General features: G+C 52.6%; 1 protein-coding gene across 4 annotated transcripts; it reads left to right on the plus strand.

Moving 5' to 3' along the window:
* On the plus strand, positions 231 to 16885 carry RPAP1 (RNA polymerase II associated protein 1). Of its 4 annotated transcripts, none has more exons than XM_018054422.1 (25): positions 231 to 307; positions 1068 to 1324; positions 1614 to 1777; positions 2045 to 2134; positions 2569 to 2689; positions 3511 to 3732; positions 4599 to 4778; positions 5772 to 5887; positions 6505 to 6603; positions 7786 to 7887; positions 8108 to 8275; positions 8408 to 8590; positions 8715 to 8849; positions 8945 to 9115; positions 9543 to 9700; positions 10165 to 10323; positions 10477 to 10678; positions 11101 to 11210; positions 11440 to 11635; positions 11807 to 11959; positions 12158 to 12303; positions 12873 to 13629; positions 15886 to 16062; positions 16204 to 16263; positions 16367 to 16885. In XM_018054422.1, exons 2-25 carry the CDS (start codon positions 1144 to 1146, stop codon positions 16517 to 16519), a joined length of 4203 nt encoding a protein of 1400 aa, XP_017909911.1. In that variant the 5' UTR covers positions 231 to 307; positions 1068 to 1143; the 3' UTR covers positions 16520 to 16885. The 4 variants fall into 4 exon arrangements, with proteins under 4 accessions (XP_017909911.1, XP_017909913.1, XP_013822442.2 ...); XM_018054424.1 differs by having other exon boundaries at positions 4599 to 4754; XM_013966988.2 differs by having other exon boundaries at positions 1614 to 1762.

Consider the following 18292-nt stretch of genomic DNA (forward strand, 5'->3'; position numbering starts at 1 on the left):
CAGGTTTCTATGCACTGCTCCTGAGCTTGGGTGCTAGAGGGCAGCATACAGTCATCCCGGCTGGTGAGTGCGGGAGGGCGTCTGAGTAACTCTTTGCCTCTGTCACTGGTATTGTTCGTGTAGAGTCAGCCTGCGTAAAGCTTGCTTGCGGGAGTACTTTCCTGTTCCAGCGTCCTGAAGACCAAAACGGCAATCCCCTCCCAAGAGTGGGCGGAGCCGGGATGCGGGGCGGAAGCTCAAAACCGGCAGCGGCGGAAGCCTGGCCCCAACGGGACAAGATGGCGGCACCCAGGTGATTCTAGATCAAGTAGGTGGTTTGGCTGGCGGGACGGACTGCAGGAGATCCCGGCAGCGGTCTCTGATACAGGGTATTTAGTTCTTGGTCGGAGCCTGCCCCAGTGTCTTTGGTCTGGCCAGGGGCGGCCGCGGCCTCTCCGATGCGGAGACCCTAGGCACGGCCCTCCATCTGCAGGCAGAGTAGTCTGAGACTCCGTGGTTTCTCTTTGCTGACACGGGTGATCCTGGAGCACTTGCGACCGTAGAGCCCAGCTCTTTAGGGCAATTGTGGGGCCTGACAGAGTACAAGTCATGGACTGCTTTGGTGAAATTTATTACTAAGTATTTTATTGTTTTCAATGCTATTGTAAATACAGTTGTTTTCTTAATTTTGTTTTCTGATTGTTCTTTGATAGTGTGTAGAAATACAAGTGATTTTTATATACCTTTTATAGCCCAAGGTTTTTAATAATTGGAATACTTTTAAACCAGGCATGTTCCCACCAGTCTGATACTGAATCACCACGGCCTGGCTCTTGAAGGCATTTTTCTTAGGTCCTCTGTGGTTGTTCCTGAGTTTTTATCATCCACAGATTGTAAACAACCTAAGTTGGCAGTAAATGCTGTTGCTGGACTATTGACATCAGGGAAGGCTAAATAAAGAGAATGGCAATAAGGTATGAATGAGGAGGAATGAGTCCACATGAACCCAGGGAAAAGGAGCCTTCTCTGATGCACAAAAAAGAACTGAGGTTCAGTTGCAGAGGGCCCATTATCTTTATTGCTTCTAGGGTGAATGAGAGTGAATTCCCTATGCTGAAGCAGTGCTGGAAAGAGTTGAACTAGGGAGGCAGCTGGAGTGTCAAGATGCTGTCGAGACCAAAGCCAGGGGAGTCGGAGGTGGACCTGCTGCGCTTCCAGAGTCAGTTTCTTGCAGCTGGTGCAACCCCAGCAGTACAGCTGGTGAAGAAAGGAAGCAGGAGAGCTGGGGATGCCAACCTGGAGCAGCCTCCACTGCAGGATCATCGGGATGTGGTGATGCTAGACAGTGAGTGGCTGTGGATATGCGGTTGAAAAGGAGAGAGGTACAACCTCAGGGTCTTCTCCTTTTCCTAATGTGGCTGGATTGCCCAGAACTGCGGAACTCTTATTGCTGCAGCCCCATTTTACATATGAAGAAACTGAGTCCAGAGAGATTAAATACCTTACCCAAGGTGACACAGCTTGAGCCAGGGCCCCACAGCAGCTGCCTTTCTTTCTTTGGCTTCGCTCTAGGCCTCAATCTTTTCCTGGGAAGATATGAGTAGTCTCACATCTGAGGTTTTTTCCTTTCTTAGGTCTCCCAGATTTGCCCCCAGCTTTGGTTCCTGCTCCCCCAAAGAGAGCCAGGCCCAGCCCTGGCCATCTCCTGCCTGAACATGAGGACCCTGAAGAGAGGCTGAACAGGCATGATCAGCACATCACTGCTGTCTTGACTAAGATTATTGTGCGTCTCACCCTGGTTAAGTGGAGCAAAGCGTCCTAGGGCAGCAGGGATGTTTGGTGTGGGTGGTGAGCCTTACTGAGTAGAGAGTGATTCAGAAAGATGAGACTCCATCCGTCTGCAGTCAGGGTGGGGGCTGGTTTAGAATCACTGTGCCTTAAGAAGAAAGGTGGGTTCATGACTCGTTAGGGTGAGGTTCTAGTAATAGAGTACTAAGGTTAATGGGATAGCATTGAGCTTGGGGATTTGTCTGTATCTTTACTGCTTTGTACTTTTTTGCCGCAGGAACGAGATACAAGTTCAGTGCCTGTGAATCTGCCTGTGTCCAGTGGCGTTGCTTTCCCTCCTGTATTCCATCGCTCACAGGGGAGACAGGTAGGCGAAGGTCACCTTAGATGGTGTTTAGGAGACAGTCATGTGAGCATCATAGTTCATCCCAGGTAGATACTGTTAATAATGATAAACAATTCCATTGTTAAAACAGCACAGCACTAAGCACGTTATATGCATTACTTCATTTAGTCCTCATAACAGCCATATAATGTAGGCATCATTATCTCCATTTTTCAAATAAAACTGATAGCTTGTCCTACACCACACATCTAACAGAAGAGCCAGAAGTCCACCCCAAGTCTGTCAGACTTCAAAACTTGTGTTTCTATGGAGCCTTAATTTTTCTGAGGACTAGGGTTGCGACCCTTGGAGATTAAGTAAGTCTCTTGTACCTCTTTGTTCCAGCAACATCAATAGGTTGAGAAGAGAATAGGGTAATGAGCATCTGTCACCTGGGTTTTCTTTTTGCCCTTTAGGGGAAGCAAGCGGCAGCTGGTAAGAGAAGCATCTTCGCCCAGGAAATTGCAGCAAGGAGAGCATCTGGAGCCAAAGTCTCACCAGTTAGAGAAGTTGAATCTGTCTTGGACCCACCAGAGAGTGAGTGGGGATTGAAGAGGCTTGGTCTAAGCTTTTTTGTAATACACAATCATCAAGTCATCTCTGGATATTCATCTTTCCTGCTTCAAACCTGAAGTGCATTTGAGCCATCTAAAGAGGAGCTGTCCCATACCCTACTGAGAGTATTGAGTGTGGGCAGCTTGGGTCTGTATCTGGGTCTTAGGTGCAGGCAGAGGACAGGTCATTACTTGACTATAGGAGAAAAAAGGGGATAGAAATGTCGGTGTGTGTGTGAGTGCGTGTTCAGTTGCTTTAGTTGTGTCTGGCTCTTTGTGACCCTGTGGACTGTAGCCCGCCAGGCTTCTCTATTCGTGGGATTCTCCAGGCAAGAATATTGGAGTGGATTGCCATGCCCTCCTCCAGGGGATCTTCTCAACCGAGGGATTGAACCCAAGGCCTCCTGCATCTTCTGTATCGCAGGCGGATTCTTTACTGCTGAGCCATTGGGGAAGCCTGAAGTGTCTGTTAGAGGCTGTAAAATAAAGATGTAGGGCAAAATTCTTTAGGGATGCAAATTACTAGAAGAAGAACTGGGGGCAGACCTCTAGAGGCAGACGTCTGCCTGGACATCCAAGAGAAGAGTCAGTGGGATGTTTCTGAGGGAAAGGGGGAAAATGAATACGTCACCCCAAGCCAGGCCCAGAGTGCCTAGAGTCATGTGTCATATCCAGGGGGGTCTCTACTCTGTGCCTGGGTAGACTCTGGGACCTCTCTCTGTCTCCAGAGCTAATGGGATTAGAGAAGAGGCCCAGGAATTCCAGCTGGAGTGAGGCAATGAATTGATCATATTCTTCTTGCAGGTACTATGACCTGTGAGGCACTCACACCTAGGGAGTGGGGCAGCCAGCCTCCATGGAACAGCTACAGCTTCCAGGGACCCCATCTGGTGACAGGGAAGGGGCTCAAGAGCCAGGAGGCTGAGCAGGAAGCCCAGACCATCCATGAAGAAAATGTAGCGAGACTGCAAGCCCTGGCTCCGGAGGAGATCCTGCAGGAACAGCAGCGGTTGCTGGCTCAGCTTGGTACGGGTACTGGCCTTTCCTGCCAAGATCGGGCGAGGAAGGGATTGCCATTTATTGAGGAAGGCTTACTGTGAGTGCTTTTCATTCTGTTCTCAAACTGTACCTGTGAGGCAGGTGGTGGTAACCGATTTATTTAATGAAAAACAAATAAAACTGAGGCTCAAAACTTTAAGAAATTCTCCCCCAGGTCACGCTGCCTGGTACCACATCCTGTTAAGGAACATGAATGTGATGTAAATCCAGGTCTACCTGGTCTCATGGGTTGTGCTTTTAACCAGTAGATCATGTATACTGTACAGGTGTAGTATAGTATACACTGTATTCCGGCTGTACTCTAGTACAGCTGCAGGGCACTCTGTTTTATGTGAATTATATGCTGTGCTGTATTACACCTCCCTCCTAGTTTTTGGACACCAAAACAGTAGTGTCAAGTCAATCTTATTCCAAACTATGTATCTAGCACTTACATAGAGCATAGCATATATTAGGTTTTTAGTGTATATTTGTGCATAAGTAAATAAATAAAATAACTGAAAATGAGAAACTATTCCCCTAAATGCCTTCTTTTTGGCCCTAGTCAAATTGGTTCATTTATTCCTTAGCCCCTTACTTTGGGCCTTGACCTGAGGCCAAGCACAGGGATGGGCAGAGAGGCCTGGACCAGAGGACTGTGAAAAATGGAGGTGGGTAGGCAGGTTCCAGTGACAGATATGGGTCACTGAGGCTGCAAGAGAGCCCAGGGGGCGCATACCCTGGCTGGGAAGTGCCTTGGCACCCACTGACAGGCCACATTCAGCAGGTTTGGGTCTGTTGGAGGCTGGGAAGGGTATGCCTCCAACCACTCCCCTCTCCATGCTCTGTTCTAGATCCCAGCTTGGTTGCCTTCTTGAAATCTCACAGCCGTACCCGTGAGCAAGCAGAAGAGAAGGCCACAAGGGAGCAGAGACCAGGAAGACCCTCTGCTGAGGTCACTGGAAAGGAGGCCATCGCACCAACTTCTGCCAGTGTGCCCAGGCAGGAAAGTGAGCTGGAGCCAGAAACCCCAGGTTTGGAGGAGGGGGGGACTTTGGAGGAATGAAAGCAGAGGAAAGTATTCCTTCTCCCGGGTCTGGCAGATAGGAAGAGAGAACCTTCTATGTCCTTGAACATGTAATGCTAATCCTCATGCTTGGCTTGAAATCAGTCTTCATTTGCTTATGCATATATTCTTCCCGCACATGCTTCCTGTGTTCCCGGCCTGTTAACTGCTCCTTCTGCCCCTTCCCCGGTAGGAGACAGCACAGTAGGATGGGGCTGAATGGCCCCCTCCTCCACAGACCATCTGCCCCTTGCCTTTGCAATAGCTGCCTCAGCTCTGGCTCCATCCATCCCACAGTTCTCTCTGCCTCTGCTTCTCTGATGGCAGGATGGTGGGAGAGGAAGGGTCTGATGCAGGTCTTGTGAACAGGCCAGGCCTGAAGCAGAAAGGCCAGTGGGAGCACTCATCTTCCAGGAACTGGATTATTTTATTAGTGATTAACAAAAGAAGAATTGAATTTGGAGAGCCCTAGGAAGCTCCTGCTCCAGGATGTGCTCCGGAACAGCTGAGCAAGTTGGGTGGGGCTTGGGTGGGGTGAGGAGGAGGTGGCGGCAGGTGTGTGTCTCGGTGTCTTGCTCTGCTGAAGTGTGGCTGCCCGCTCCTCACTGTCTCCACTCCCCTGCTCCTTTGGAACGTCAGTGCTAGACTGGAGAACTGGGTTTCCCTGATGTCTGTGGTCCTCCTTTCCTCGTTTGCTTCTCTCTCCTTTCTTCCTTATCTCCTCCTCTTCCTCTTTGCCCTCTCAGCAAATCTTTGGGGTCAGCAAGGAGCTAGAGCCCAGGACAGGATGTCTGCCATAGTAGTCATTCCGCGCCGTGGGCTGTGCCGTTAGCCACAGCTGAGGGCAGAGGCTGCCAGACCCTTGGGCAGAGGTAGATGTGGCAGCTGCTGGACACCTGGGACCCCAATGGATCAGCAAGCTGAGCACCTTAGGGAAACTACTCTGCTCCCATCTCCCCAGCACTGGCCTTGCCCGTGACTCCCCAGAAAGAATGGCTGCACATGGACACTGTGGAGCTGGAGAAGCTCCATTGGACCCAGGACCTCCCTCCACTCCGGCGGCAGCAGACACAGGAGGTGAAGAGGGTCTGCTGGCCGACAGGGATGCAGTGGAGTGGGAGGCGTGGAGGGCCCGCTGGCCGACTGGTGCAGCGGGGTGGGAGGCGTGGAGGGCCCGCTGGCCAACGGGTGCAGTGGGGTAGAAGGTGAAATGGGCCCACTGGCCGACAAGGGTGCAGTGGGGTGGGAGGCTTGGAGGGCCTGCTGGCCGATGGGTGCAGTGGTGTGGGAGGCGTGGAGGGCTCGCTGCCCGACTGGTGCAGGGTGGGACGCGTGGAGGGCCCGCTGGCCAACAGGTGCAGTGGGGTGGGAGGTGTGGAGGGCCCGCTGGCCGACGGGTGCAGTGGGATAGAAGGTGAGATGGGCCCACTGGCTGACAAGGGTGCAGCGGGGTGGGAGTGAGTGGAGCTATTGCTCTTGCACCCAGAACTCAGGCCCTCCTCATCCCTCGAGCTGAAGAAACTTCTCTGTGCTCACTCCTCTCTTCCTGCCTGGCCCCTCAGGCCAGAGGAGCCCCACTTCGGGTCAGAGGTCCAGGCAGGACGTAAGTCCTGAGAGGCCTGGGGTTACAGTGAGCAAGGACGTGAGGTATTCACTGCTGCCCCAGTGCATAGTCCTCTTTCTCTACCCATTAGAGGATGCAGGCCCGATTCAGCCTTCAGGGAGAGCTGCTGGCCCCTGACATGGACCTTCCCACCCATCTGGGCCTGCACCACCATGGAGAGGAGGCGGAGGTGAGGCGTGGGCTCCAAGGAGTATTGGGTCAGCAAGAGCTTTTAACAACCATATGGAGAAGGGCAGCTGCTCAGCTGCCTCAACCCTCCAGTGCGCCCATTCCAGTTCTTGACCCTGCTGGTTCTAAGGCTTGAAATCTTTCTCCATGTTCTCTCGCACTCCAGTCAGTCGCCAGAACTTGCCAATTCTGTTTGTCAGCTTTCCACGTTGCTTCCTCCGTCTGAGCCTTGTTTCCTCTTGTCTGTTCAGCCAACATGTCTTTTACTCACTCTGTCCTGCGGTTCGCTCCCCCCATGGGGTTGCTGTACTGGTTTCCTCTGACCCCGTTCAGGCTGTCTCTTGCCTCAGAAAGTTTCCTTTTCCGGAAATGCTCCCAGAATAAGGCCCTGGCTCTTCAACCCTGCCGAACAGCCCTTCCGCCATCTGTCCCTGCTGACCCCACAGCTCTGCCTCCCTCCCTCCTGCTGCACATTCGGCCACCTTCCCCCACACATACCCCCTCTGCTCCTGGACCTCCAGCACGCGATTCCTGAAGCCTGCTCCAGGGAAGCCTTTACCCTTCACTCCATGCCCTGCCAGAGAAGGCAATGGTACCCCACTCCAGTACTCTTGCCTGGAAAATCCCATGGATGGAGGAGCCTGGTAGGCTGGAGTCCATGGGATCGCGAAGAGTCGGACACGACTGAGCGACTTTACTTTCACTTTTCACTTTCATGCATTGGAGAAGGAAATGGCAACCCACTCCAGTGTTCTTGCCTGGAGAATCCCAGGGACAGGGAACCTGGTGGGCTGCCGTCTATGGGGTCGCACAGAGTCGGACACGACTGAAGCGACTTAGCAGCAGCAGCAGCAGCCATGCCCTGCCATCAGGGGCTCTATCTGCTCACTGAGACCACATCAGTTTTCCAGGACTGCTTCTTTCTCCTGTTCTTTAGTTGCAAATTAAACGCCGATGACTACATTTCCCCCCATCTGCCTTAAGCTGTGGTTACTTGTGTGCAAGTCTTATTTTCTTTACCAGTCTGAGGATTCATGGAAAGCAGAGGCAAGAAACATCACTTACTTTTCTTTGTCTTTGCCGTGACACCCAACTCCATGTATGGCAGATGGGGATTGCCGCATATTTGTTAATGGGTGCTGCCCTGCGTCTTGACTCCTCTGACTTCTTGTCCCTGTTCCAGAGAGCAGGGTACTCCCTTCAGGAGCTCTTCCACCTGACGCGCAGCCAGGTGTCCCAGCAGAGAGCCCTAGCGCTGCACGTGTTGGCCCAGGTCATCGGCAGGGTGAGTGGACCGCTGGCCTGGTCCTGTCCACCCCTCTACCCCTTAGACTCTCCCACCCCTTGCCCATTTCTTTCTGACTCACTGGTCCATACCCCAGCTGTCTGTGGGTCACACTGGGAAGAGGTCAAACCCAGGGTCCTAGGTGGGCAAGTGAAGGCCCTAGGACACAGACTTGGTACCTTTCGCAGATTCAGCAAGGTTTTCTCCTCCTGCCCTCAAGGCCCAGGCTGGGGAGTTTGGGGACCGGCTGGTGGGCAGCGTCTTGCGCCTCCTTCTGGATGCTGGTTTCCTCTTCCTGCTGCGCTTCTCCCTGGATGACAGGGTGGATGGGGTCATCGCAGCTGCTGTCCGGGCTCTTCGGGCCCTGCTGGTGGCCCCTGGAGATGAGGTACAACATGCCGAGGAATGAAGCTTCGCGGCCTCATGGTCCCTACTCCCCCTGCTGGGCCTGCCCTCACCGACAACCTGTTTCCTGACCCGATCCCTTCTTCCTCTTTCCACCCCCACTCTCCTCTCTCAGGAGCTCCTTGACAGCGCCTTCTCTTGGTACCACGGAGCACTGGTATTCGCTCTGATGCCCAGCCAGGAGGACAAGGAGGACGAGGACGAGGACGAAGAACCCCCAGCAGAAAAGGCAAAAACCAAGAGTTCTGAAGAAGGAAACCGGCCTCCATCTGACCTGGCCCGACATGACGTCATCAAGGTACAAGCGTGCAGGCAGCTGTACCAGTCCCGTGACCTCCAGGGCAAGCGCGTGTTGGGCAGGAGGGGTCATCAAGGCCTGGGGCCCAGCTACATTTGTTAACGGGCTTGTGTCTGAACCTCAGGGGCTTCTGGCTACCAACCTGCTGCCTCGGCTGCGCTACGTACTGGAGGTGACCTGCCCAGGACCTTCTGTGGTCCTTGATATCCTGACTGTGCTCATCCGCCTGGCCCGGCATTCCCTGGAGTCAGCCACAAGGGTGAGAGACAGGAGGCAGGGACTGGGCAAAGAGCCTCGCTGGGCCTGGCCTTGCCCCTCAGCCGCCCACATCCCTTTTCTTCCTGGACCTCACAGGTGCTGGAGTGCCCTCGGCTGGTAGAGACTGTGGTCCGAGAATTTTTGCCCACCAGCTGGTCCCCTGTGGGGTCAGGGCCTACCTCCAGTCTACACCAGGTGCCCTGTGCTCCTGCCATGAAGCTGCTTCGTGTCCTGGCCTCGGCCAGTAGAAATATTGCTGCCCGGCTGGTGAGCAGGACACGGCAGGGGATGGGGGCTTGAGACAGAGCTGGGTTGGGGGCTAAGCATAGCTCTTGTACTTTTAGGTAGCCCAGTCATGCCATCTTTCTCTTCCTAACTGTTTCAGTTGCTTAAAAGTGCAACAGAAACCCCCAGAAAGGGGCCTAGTGTATCCTGTAGGCTTGCTCTGCACTCATTAGAAAGGCTCCCTGTTCCCTGCACCCAGGCCAGGGGGGCCACATACAAATAGGCACCAAGCAGCCTTGGCAAAGGTGCCCAGCAAGTGCCTGCTAACAAGAAGGCAGGCAAGAGGGCGGAAGGAAGGGATGGAGGAGGTAGTTTCACCCGAGCCCTGAACTATGACTCTGTGGCACCAGAGGGTCCTGGAACAGGACTCCCAGCGATCCTGATCCCTGGACTCTGTGCCCACCCCCAGCTGAGCGGCTTTGATCTCTGGAGCCGCCTGAGCCGCTTTATAGCTGAAGACCCCCAGGATCTGGCCTTGCCCCTGGAAGAAGCCGAGGCACTGAGCACTGAGGCCTTCCGCCTGTGGGCAGTGGCGGCCTCCTACGGCCTAGGCAGCGACGTTTACAGGTGAGAAGAGATGATGGGAGGCCCCTCAAGACCCCTCCGGCCCTGCACTCTGGCCTGAACTGACGATTCAGCCTTGCTTAAGGTCCAGGCTCGGAGGGAGGCTGAGCATGAGGAAGAGGTGATTCTGGGAGGAATGAAGACAGCTGGGGCATCAGGGCTAGCCAGGGGGCAGTGGAGCAAGGCTGGGTTAACCACATTCTGTGCATCACGGCATTGATATCTGGGTGAAATCATGTTGAAATTCCCTGTAGCGTGTAGTGTGGAAGCCTTGAGGGGCTGCCTCCCTCCCCCCAGCCCCCAGCCTCCCTTGAAGCCTCACAGAGTGCCCGGCCCAGGCCTCCCTCCTGCTCCTCCTCCGCCAGCCTGCAGAGGCCCCAGGGCAGGCCTCGCTCCGTGTCTTCTGTCTCTGTCTCCCTCCTCACACTGAAGGGCGTTCTTTGTCTCCCCTTCACCACCACCACCAGGGAGCTATACCCTGTGCTGATGCGAGCCCTGCAGGCTGTGCCGAAGGAGCTCAGTAGCCCCCCGCCTCGGCCCCTCGCTCTGCAGAGGATCGCCTCGCTGCTCACCCTCCTCACCCAGCTGACCTTGGCAGCCGGCCGCATCGCCCCTGAACCCAATAGGTAGGCCCTAGCCCTGAGCTGCCGGTGGAGAGTCGTCCTGCCGGGAGCTCTGGGATTGGTGGGAGGGCTCCTCCACAGAAAGAGGGTGGCCGGAGCCTAGAGGGCAGTCCGGGCAGCCAGATCCTCACCCGGCCCCTTTTGGCTCTCCTGTAGTTACTCTGCTGAGGCCAGTCTGTTGGCCAGCCCTTCCTCAATCACTTGGACACAGGTGTCTGGGCTCCAGCCTCTCGTGGAGCCATGTCTCAAACAGACCTTGAAGTTGCTGCCCAGACCTGAGATGTGGAGTGCCCTGGGCCCGGTGCCCACTGCCTGCCTGCTCTTCCTGGATGCCTACTACCAGGCCTGGAGCCAGCAGGTACGTGTTGCCTGCTCGCCTTCCCGCCTGCCCTAGGTGCCCCGTCTGTGTCTTCGCATTCTGCCCTCTTTCTCATGTCTCCACCTGTCCATACCTCCCTCTTGCCACCTTTCCTGACCTCCACCTTTTCCCTCCTACCATTTTTCCTCTTTCCACCTTCACATCCAGTAGAGCTTCCAAGGAGCCATGTTGGTAGAGGCCAGAGAACCCCAAATAGCAGCTTAGCCTCCCTGCGGCCGTTATACCCTCTCATGACCCTGCCAGCACAACCTCAGAGTCTTCTCTCCCTCCAGAAGGGTCAAAAGGCAGAAGCCTCTAAACACTGACTCTGGGGATCTTGGAATCATAGGCTCAGCCTGAGTGCACAGGATAGGAGGATGGGGGCTCCTGGGCCATCAGCTCTGAGTTTCATGGTCTTCCAGCCAGGCCTGTGCCCAGAGGATTGGCTGCAGGACATGGAGCGCCTGTCAGAGGGGCTGCTGCTGCCCCTGCTGAAACACCCTTCTCTGGGCAGCCTGTGGGATTCCCTGGGGTATGTACTATGTGTGCGGTGGAGGTTGGTGAAGGGAGGCAGTTTGGCTCCTTGTGGGGTTCCTGAGTCCATTCAGCTTGAGGGAGACCTGAATCCCTAGTAGGCAGCAGCTGGGGGCTCCAGGGAACATGGGCCCTGTCTGCATGGCCACCTTGACACTGGCCTTGGTCACAGACACTCCAGCACACCTCAGACCAGAGCCCCCTCGGCTTCTCCACTCTGCCTCCAGGTGCTGCTCCCCTCTGTGCAACCCACAGTCCTGTGCTGTGACCCCCGAAACTGTCTCCAGCCTCGTGTCACTGGGCTGTGCAGGGGGCTGCCCCTCTCTCAGTCTGGCTGGCTCAGCTTCCCCCTTCCCATTCCTCACGGCCCTCCTGTCTCTTCTTAACACCCTGGGGCGGATCCACAAAGGACTGTGTGGCCAGGTGAGTGCTGGGGGCCAAGATTGCAGGACTGTCAGGGAGGGCACCCCTTGGGGAAAGGAGGCCTGTTTTGTCAAACCCTCACTTCCGAGTTTGACAGGGAACGGGTGGACTGGGAGCCCCAGAAGGCATCGAAGTCACCTTCCAAATCTGAACACACGTGCTCTTCCTCAGCTGGCCACCGTACTGGCTGCCCCGGGACTCCAGAACTATTTCCTGCGATGTGTGTCTCCCGTGGCTGCTCCGCACCTCACCCCCTTCTCTGCGTGGGCCCTGCGCCACGAGTACCACCTGCAATACCTGGCACTCACCCTGGCCCAGAGAGCGGTGGGTGCCCCTAACCCCCCACCCCATCCTGCCTCCCTGGAACACATGCTGCTGCTAACAGGCCATGCAGCTCCTACTTCCCTGAAGACATGCCCAGAATCTGTGCCTGTTGGCACGTATTCTCTTCCTCACTTCTGTTCCCTGTGCCCCCTCACCCCCTCTGCCTCCTCTTCCTCCTTCCCCCTTTTCTGTCCACAGGCAACACTGCAGCCACCAGTGTCAGGCACCGACGCGGTCCTCTGTCACAGCATGGCCTTGGCCCTGCTGGGCCGGCTGCTGCCTGGGAGTGAGCACCTCGCCCATGAGCTGATGCTGAGCTGTGTGTTCCGGCTGGAGTTCCTCCCGTAAGTCCAGGCTTGGTAGCATCAACTCAGCCCTTTCAAAAAGCTGCTGTGGTGGTTGCCAGAGCAGCTCTGAATTGGGAACCGGAAGACCTGGGCTTAATTTTCTTTCTTCCATGGATTACACTTAGCCTGTCTTGAGTTTCCGTTTCCTTATTAGTTAAGTGAGAATGAGGATAACACACTAGGGTATTATTATGAGACTTCTGTGACTGTATGGCTGGAAAATGGTTATAAACTAGCTGTACACTTGTAAAGCTAACAGTTACTCAGTGCTTACTCTTTGTCTCATCCCCCTTAACTATATGTCTGTAATTATTTAACCCTTACTATGAGATGGGTATTATCGTCATTATTATCATCCCCATTTTACTATGTGGGAACCGAGGCAGAGTTCTGTAAATGAGCACCAAGGTAACTCTCTCCAGTGTCTGTCCTCTTAACTGCCATGTGGCTGGTTATTAGGGGGACAGGAAGCAGCAGGATTGGACCTGGGAGCCTCTGGGAGGCCCTGGAGAGCTGGTGGCCTTGTGGGTTCTTGCCCTCATTTTTGTTTTCGGGTTCTGTTACAGAGAAGGAGCATCAGGGGGTCCGGAGGCAGCTGACTTCTCTGACCGGCTCTCCTTAGGAAGCGGCGGAGACCTTGGATGTGGGCGAGGGACTCTCCTAGCTCAGGCCTGCCAGGACCTCCCCAGCATCCGCAGCTGCTACCTGACCCACTGCTCACTGGCCCGGGCTAGTCTGCTTGCCTCCCAAGCCTTGTACAGAGGGGAGCTCCGGCGAGTCCCAGCCTTGCTGCTCCCTGTGCCTAAGGAGCCGCTGCTGCCCACTGACTGGCCTTTCCTGCCATTGATTCAGCTCTACCACCGGGCCTCAGACACCCCCTCGGGGCTCCCTCCTGCTGACACTGTGGGCACAGCCCTGCGGGCCCTGCAGTGGGTGCTCGTCCTGGAGAGCTGGCGCCCCCGGGCGCTCTGGGCTGTGTCTCCTGCTGCCCGCCTGGCGCGGCTCATGTGTGTGTTCCTGGTGGACAGTGAGTTGTTCCGGGAGACCCCAATACAACGCCTGGTGGCAGCCCTCCTGGCCCGGCTCTGCCAGCCTGAAGTCCTACCAAATCTCAACCTGGATTGCCCACTTCCTGGCCTGACATCTTTCCCGGACCTCTATGCCAACTTCCTGGAGCATTTTGAGGCTGTCTCTTTTGGGGACCACCTCTTTGGGGCTCTGATTCTCCTTCCCCTACAGCGTCGATTCAGTGTCACCTTGCGCCTCGCCCTCTTTGGGGAGCACGTGGGTGCCTTGCGAGCTCTGGGCCTGCCACTGACCCAGGTACTTTCTCAGCCCAGCAGGGCCCACCATGGTCATCCTGTCCTGGGCCTTGGAAGCACTCCTGAGCAGCGGGGTGCTTTGGTGGCCTGAGGTTCTTTATCTTACTTCTTGGGGGCTTTGAGGAGATGAGAAAATACATGAAAAGGGTTTATCATGGTAACTGGCATGCCATAGGTGTTCATTATTATTAGTGGCACTGTTCCTTGCTCAGGAGGTGCTACAGTGTAGACAAGAGATGTACTGAAACCAATACAGTTCTCAGTTATTCAGATTCTAGGTGTTAAGTCAGGATTCAGAGAAGGCAAAGATCAAAGTGGATTTTCCATGAGGAGAAGGTTTTGTGGAGGAAGTGGGAATTGATCTGGATACAAAAGGTTGGGTAGAATTTGGATTGTTGAGGAAGGACAGAGTGTACCTAGTGTACCTAGTGGAACAGCATAAGCAAAGGGCAGAAAGAAATAGGATAGGATAGGAGGAGGAAGGAGTCACACAGATACCAGCCTGGGAACTTGTTGGATATCAGGCTTAGGAGTTAAACTTGTAAGCTGTAAAGAGTTCCAGGCTCTCTTAAGATTTGTTTTTTTATTTCCATTACAACTTATTTTGGTAAGCTTGAAATATAAAGATTTTAGTATATGTATGTAAAGTATAAATGTATAGTTTAGATAAAAAACTAAAAAGAAATATTTTTAAGAATTAAAGAGAACATTACAGGGAATTCCCTGGTGGTCCAGTGGTTAGGACTCTCACTGTAAAAGGCCTGGGTTTGCTCTCTAGGCAGGGAACTAAACTTTACAAGCTGTGCAGGCTGCGGCCAAAACAGGAAAAAAAAAAAAATAGATCAGTAATAAAAATAGTGTTACCATTATCCATAATCCTGCTGCCCAGTGGTGACCATTTTGACTTTGATTTATCTTTTTCTAGTCTTTTTATTTTTTTCCACATGGCACAGCATGCAGGATCTTACTTCCCCAACCAGGGATCAAACCTGTGCCCCTTGCAGTGGAAGCACAGAGTCCTAACCAGGGAACTCCCTCTCCGCTTTTTCATGGAGATATATATATATGCTGGCAGCACTGCTCTGTGGGAGCTTTCTCTAGTTGCCGATGAGTGGGGGCTACTCTTCAGGCTTCTCACTGTGGTGGCTTCTCGAGGCAGAGCACAGGCTCTAGGCATGTGGGCTTCCGTAATTGTGGCTGGAGGGCTCTGAAGCACTGGCTCGGTAGTTGTGGCACAGGCACTCAGTTGTTCCACAGCAATGTGGAATCTTCCTGGAATAGTGATCAAACCTTTGTCCCCTGCATTGGCAGGCTGATTTTTATCCACTGTACCACCAGGGAAGTTCTTATGCGTACACATATTTTTATAAAATTGGGATCACTGCATAATGTTTTCTTAATTTAATGTTATATAATAAGCATTTCTCACATTATTAGATAGCCTAAGAAATCAATATTTTTATTATATAATAATCCATTATGCAAATATGTCACAGTTTATTAGAACCCCTTAGTGGGCATCAAAGTTTGTTTCTGATTTTTTGCTATTTTAAGTAACACTCTGATAAACACCATTGGACATAAACACATAATCATTCTGCATGGAATTAAGAAAGAATACTTTTTTGAAAAATAATTACTATTCCAAAGAACATGAACTTTTGAAAGGTTTGGTAATAGAATTGAGCAGCTGCATGTGACATTTTGAAAGTTTCAGGTAGATTAAACAGGCAGTGGTGGCAGTAGAAATTCACAGCTGCTTCTCAGTTTCCCAATTTCCACTGCTTTCCAGCTCTTTAGTCTTTTTTTTTTTTAATTTATTGATATGTAGTTGATTTACAATATTGTTTCAGGTATACAGCAAAGTAAATCAGTTATATATATACATGTATATATATATACTCTTTTGTTTTAGATTATTTTTCTGTATAGGTTGTTACAGAATGCCCTGTGCTATACAGCAGCAGTTTCTTATTAGTTATTTATTTTATATATAGTTGTATGTATATGTCCCCATCTCCCAATTTATCCCTGCCCCCATCCCCTGGTAACCACGAGATTGTTTTCTACATTTGAGAGTTTGCTTCTGTTTTCTAAATAAGTTCCTTTCTAGCTCTTTAGTCTTTAACCTTGGCCCTTGGGATAGAGAGGGACAGATCTCTGCCCTCAGGATTTGGTTCATGTGACCATCAACCCTCCACCCCATTGTCCGCTGATACACATCATGCCTCAGCATGTCTTATATCCCCTGTCCCAGCTGCCTGTGTCCCTGGAGTGCTACACGGCGCCTCCTGAAGACAACTTGGCCCTCCTTCAGCTCTACTTCCGGGCTCTGGTTACTGGTGCACTCCGTCCACACTGGTGCCCTGTGCTCTATGCTGTGGCTGTGGCTCATGTCAACAGCTTCATCTTCTCCCAGGACCCAAATAACTCAGTAAGTTACATCCCCATCTCCAAAGGGAGGAAGGAGCCTGCAGTTGCACTGGGCCAGCTGGGGAGGAGGTGAGGGCCCAGCCAGGCCAGCGATAGGTACCTTCTCTTGGCCTGGTGCCACCTCCTCTTATTCTGCTTCTAGGATGAGATCAAGACTGCCTGTAGAAGCATGCTGCAGAAGACTTGGCTGCTGACAGATGAGGTGGGGGTCACATCTTGGAGGTGGGAGAATGGAGGGTATTGGGGAACAGAGATCTCAACAGGATCTCACTACCTGCTGCATAAAGTTTTCTTCTTCTCTGCAGGGCCTTCGGCAGCACCTTCTCCACTATAAGCTTCCCAATTCTGCCCTTCCCGAGGGTTTTGAGCTGTATCCCCAGTTGCCCCCTCTGCGTCAGCAGTACCTCCAGAAACTCAGGATCTCAGGGGTACTCCCAAATGGGGTGTCAGATACCTAGTATAGCTGCTTCAGATGAAGAGATAGATACACTCTCCTGGAGTTACCAACAGATACCTGGCCAGAGAGAAGGGCTTTGTGTCCTCAGAGTGGGCAGGAAACAAAAAGAGTGGAAGGCCTGCCTTCTTGGGAGGAAGCAAGCTCTTTGAGCTTTTTTAGAGCTTGGTGAACCTACCTGTATATCTTGATAATTGGAGCCCAGGATCTGGGACTTCTGAGGGTCTGTACTGGGAGTGAAGGGTGACTTAGCTATGTCCCCTTGGGGACAAGACAGACCAACTATACCTCTCTTCCTCTGCCCACACCCTGGCATCAGTGTGTATGAATACTGGAGCTGGGCATTGAAATAAATTTTTTTTTAATCTTCTGGGAATGTGATTTGGACTGGTTTCAGATAATACTAGTTCAGGATTGGTATCAAGGGATGGGTTATCCCTGAGGGAAGCAAGACTGCTGTGAGAGAAACGGGAGAAATCATGAATGGGAGGCAAAAACTAAGTCCACATCTGGGACGACAAAAACATGGGTCCCAGTTCTGGAGTGAAGCCAGGCCGGGGCAATGCTCTTGGGAATGGGGCACTTCTAGAAGGACTCTGTCAGCTGTCCACTTGAAGTGTAGGTATCCTTAATGAGGTCATTATCCTGTCTCTGCATGCATGTGTGTAAGTGGTTTCAGCCATGTCTCTCTCTTTGCACCCCCATGGACTGTAGCCCCCCAGGCTTCTCTGTCCATGGGATTCTCCAGGCCAGAATACTGGAGTGGGTTGTCATGCCCTCCTCCATAGGGATCTTCCCAACCCAGGGATCAAACCCAAGCCTCCTGCAGTGGTAGGTGGGTTCTTTACCACTAGCGCCACCTGGGACGACTGCAGCTTGTCTCCTATGGCCTCTTATTTCCGTCAGTTGCTATCCTGAGACAAGAAGAATCCAAAAATCAGACTGGTGTGGTAGCTGTCTGTCTTGGATCTGTTTGGGCTGATATATTAGAATACCACAGGCTGGGTGGCTTATGAACAGATATTTATTCTAGAGTTCTAGAGACTGGGAGCTCTTCCCTGATAGCTCAGTTGGTAAAGAATCCACCTGCAATGCAGGAGACCCCAGTTCAATTCCTGGGTCGGGAAGATCACTGGAGAAGAGATAAGCTACCCACTCCAGTATTCTTGGGTTTTCCTTGAGGCTCAGCTGGTAAAGAAAATGCCTGGAATGTGGGAGACCTAGGTTGGGAAGATCTCCTGGAGAAGGGAACGGCTGCCCACTTACAGTATTCTGGCCTGGGGAATTCCATGGCCTGCGTATTCCATGCGGTCGCACAGAGTTGGACACGACTGAGCAACTTTCACTTTCAGAGACTGGGAAGTCTAATATCAAGGTGCTGGACGATTTAGTATCTGGTGAAGACCTGCTTCCTGGTTCATAGACAGCTCCCCCATGGCAGAAGAGACAAGGAAACTCTCAGCAGCCTCTTATTTTTGGCCACACAGCTTGTGGGATCTCAGTTCCCTGACCAGGGATTGAACCCAGGCAATGGCAGTGAAAAATGCTGTGTCCTAACCACTAGGCCACCAGGGAACTCCCCTGGGGCATCTTTTTATAAGGGTACTAATCCCATTCCACTCATGAAGGTAAAAACCTCATGACTTAATCACTTCCCAGTGGCCCCACCTTCAAATATGCTGAATATGGAGATTCAGTTTCAACATATGAATTTGATTGATGGTGGATCTGGGGCAGGATATGGGTAGGGGAGTTCTATATAGTGAGGTTCTACAAC

Source organism: Capra hircus, chromosome 10 (assembly GCF_001704415.2).
Source record: "Capra hircus breed San Clemente chromosome 10, ASM170441v1, whole genome shotgun sequence".
Taxonomy (NCBI): Eukaryota; Metazoa; Chordata; class Mammalia; order Artiodactyla; family Bovidae; genus Capra; species Capra hircus.

What these genes read in the sequence shown, in the direction of transcription:
- RPAP1 (XM_018054422.1), top strand. Translation starts at nt 1,144, where the DNA reads ATGCTGTCGAGACCAAAGCCAGGGGAGTCGGAGGTGGACCTGCTGCGC. An exon ending in TTATTGTGCGTCTCACCCTG is followed by an intron (nt 1,778 to 2,044) that starts GTTAAGTGGAGC and finishes TTTTTGCCGCAG; the next exon opens with GAACGAGATACAAGTTCAGT. An exon ending in GCGGTTGCTGGCTCAGCTTG is followed by an intron (nt 3,733 to 4,598) that starts GTACGGGTACTG and finishes GCTCTGTTCTAG; the next exon opens with ATCCCAGCTTGGTTGCCTTC.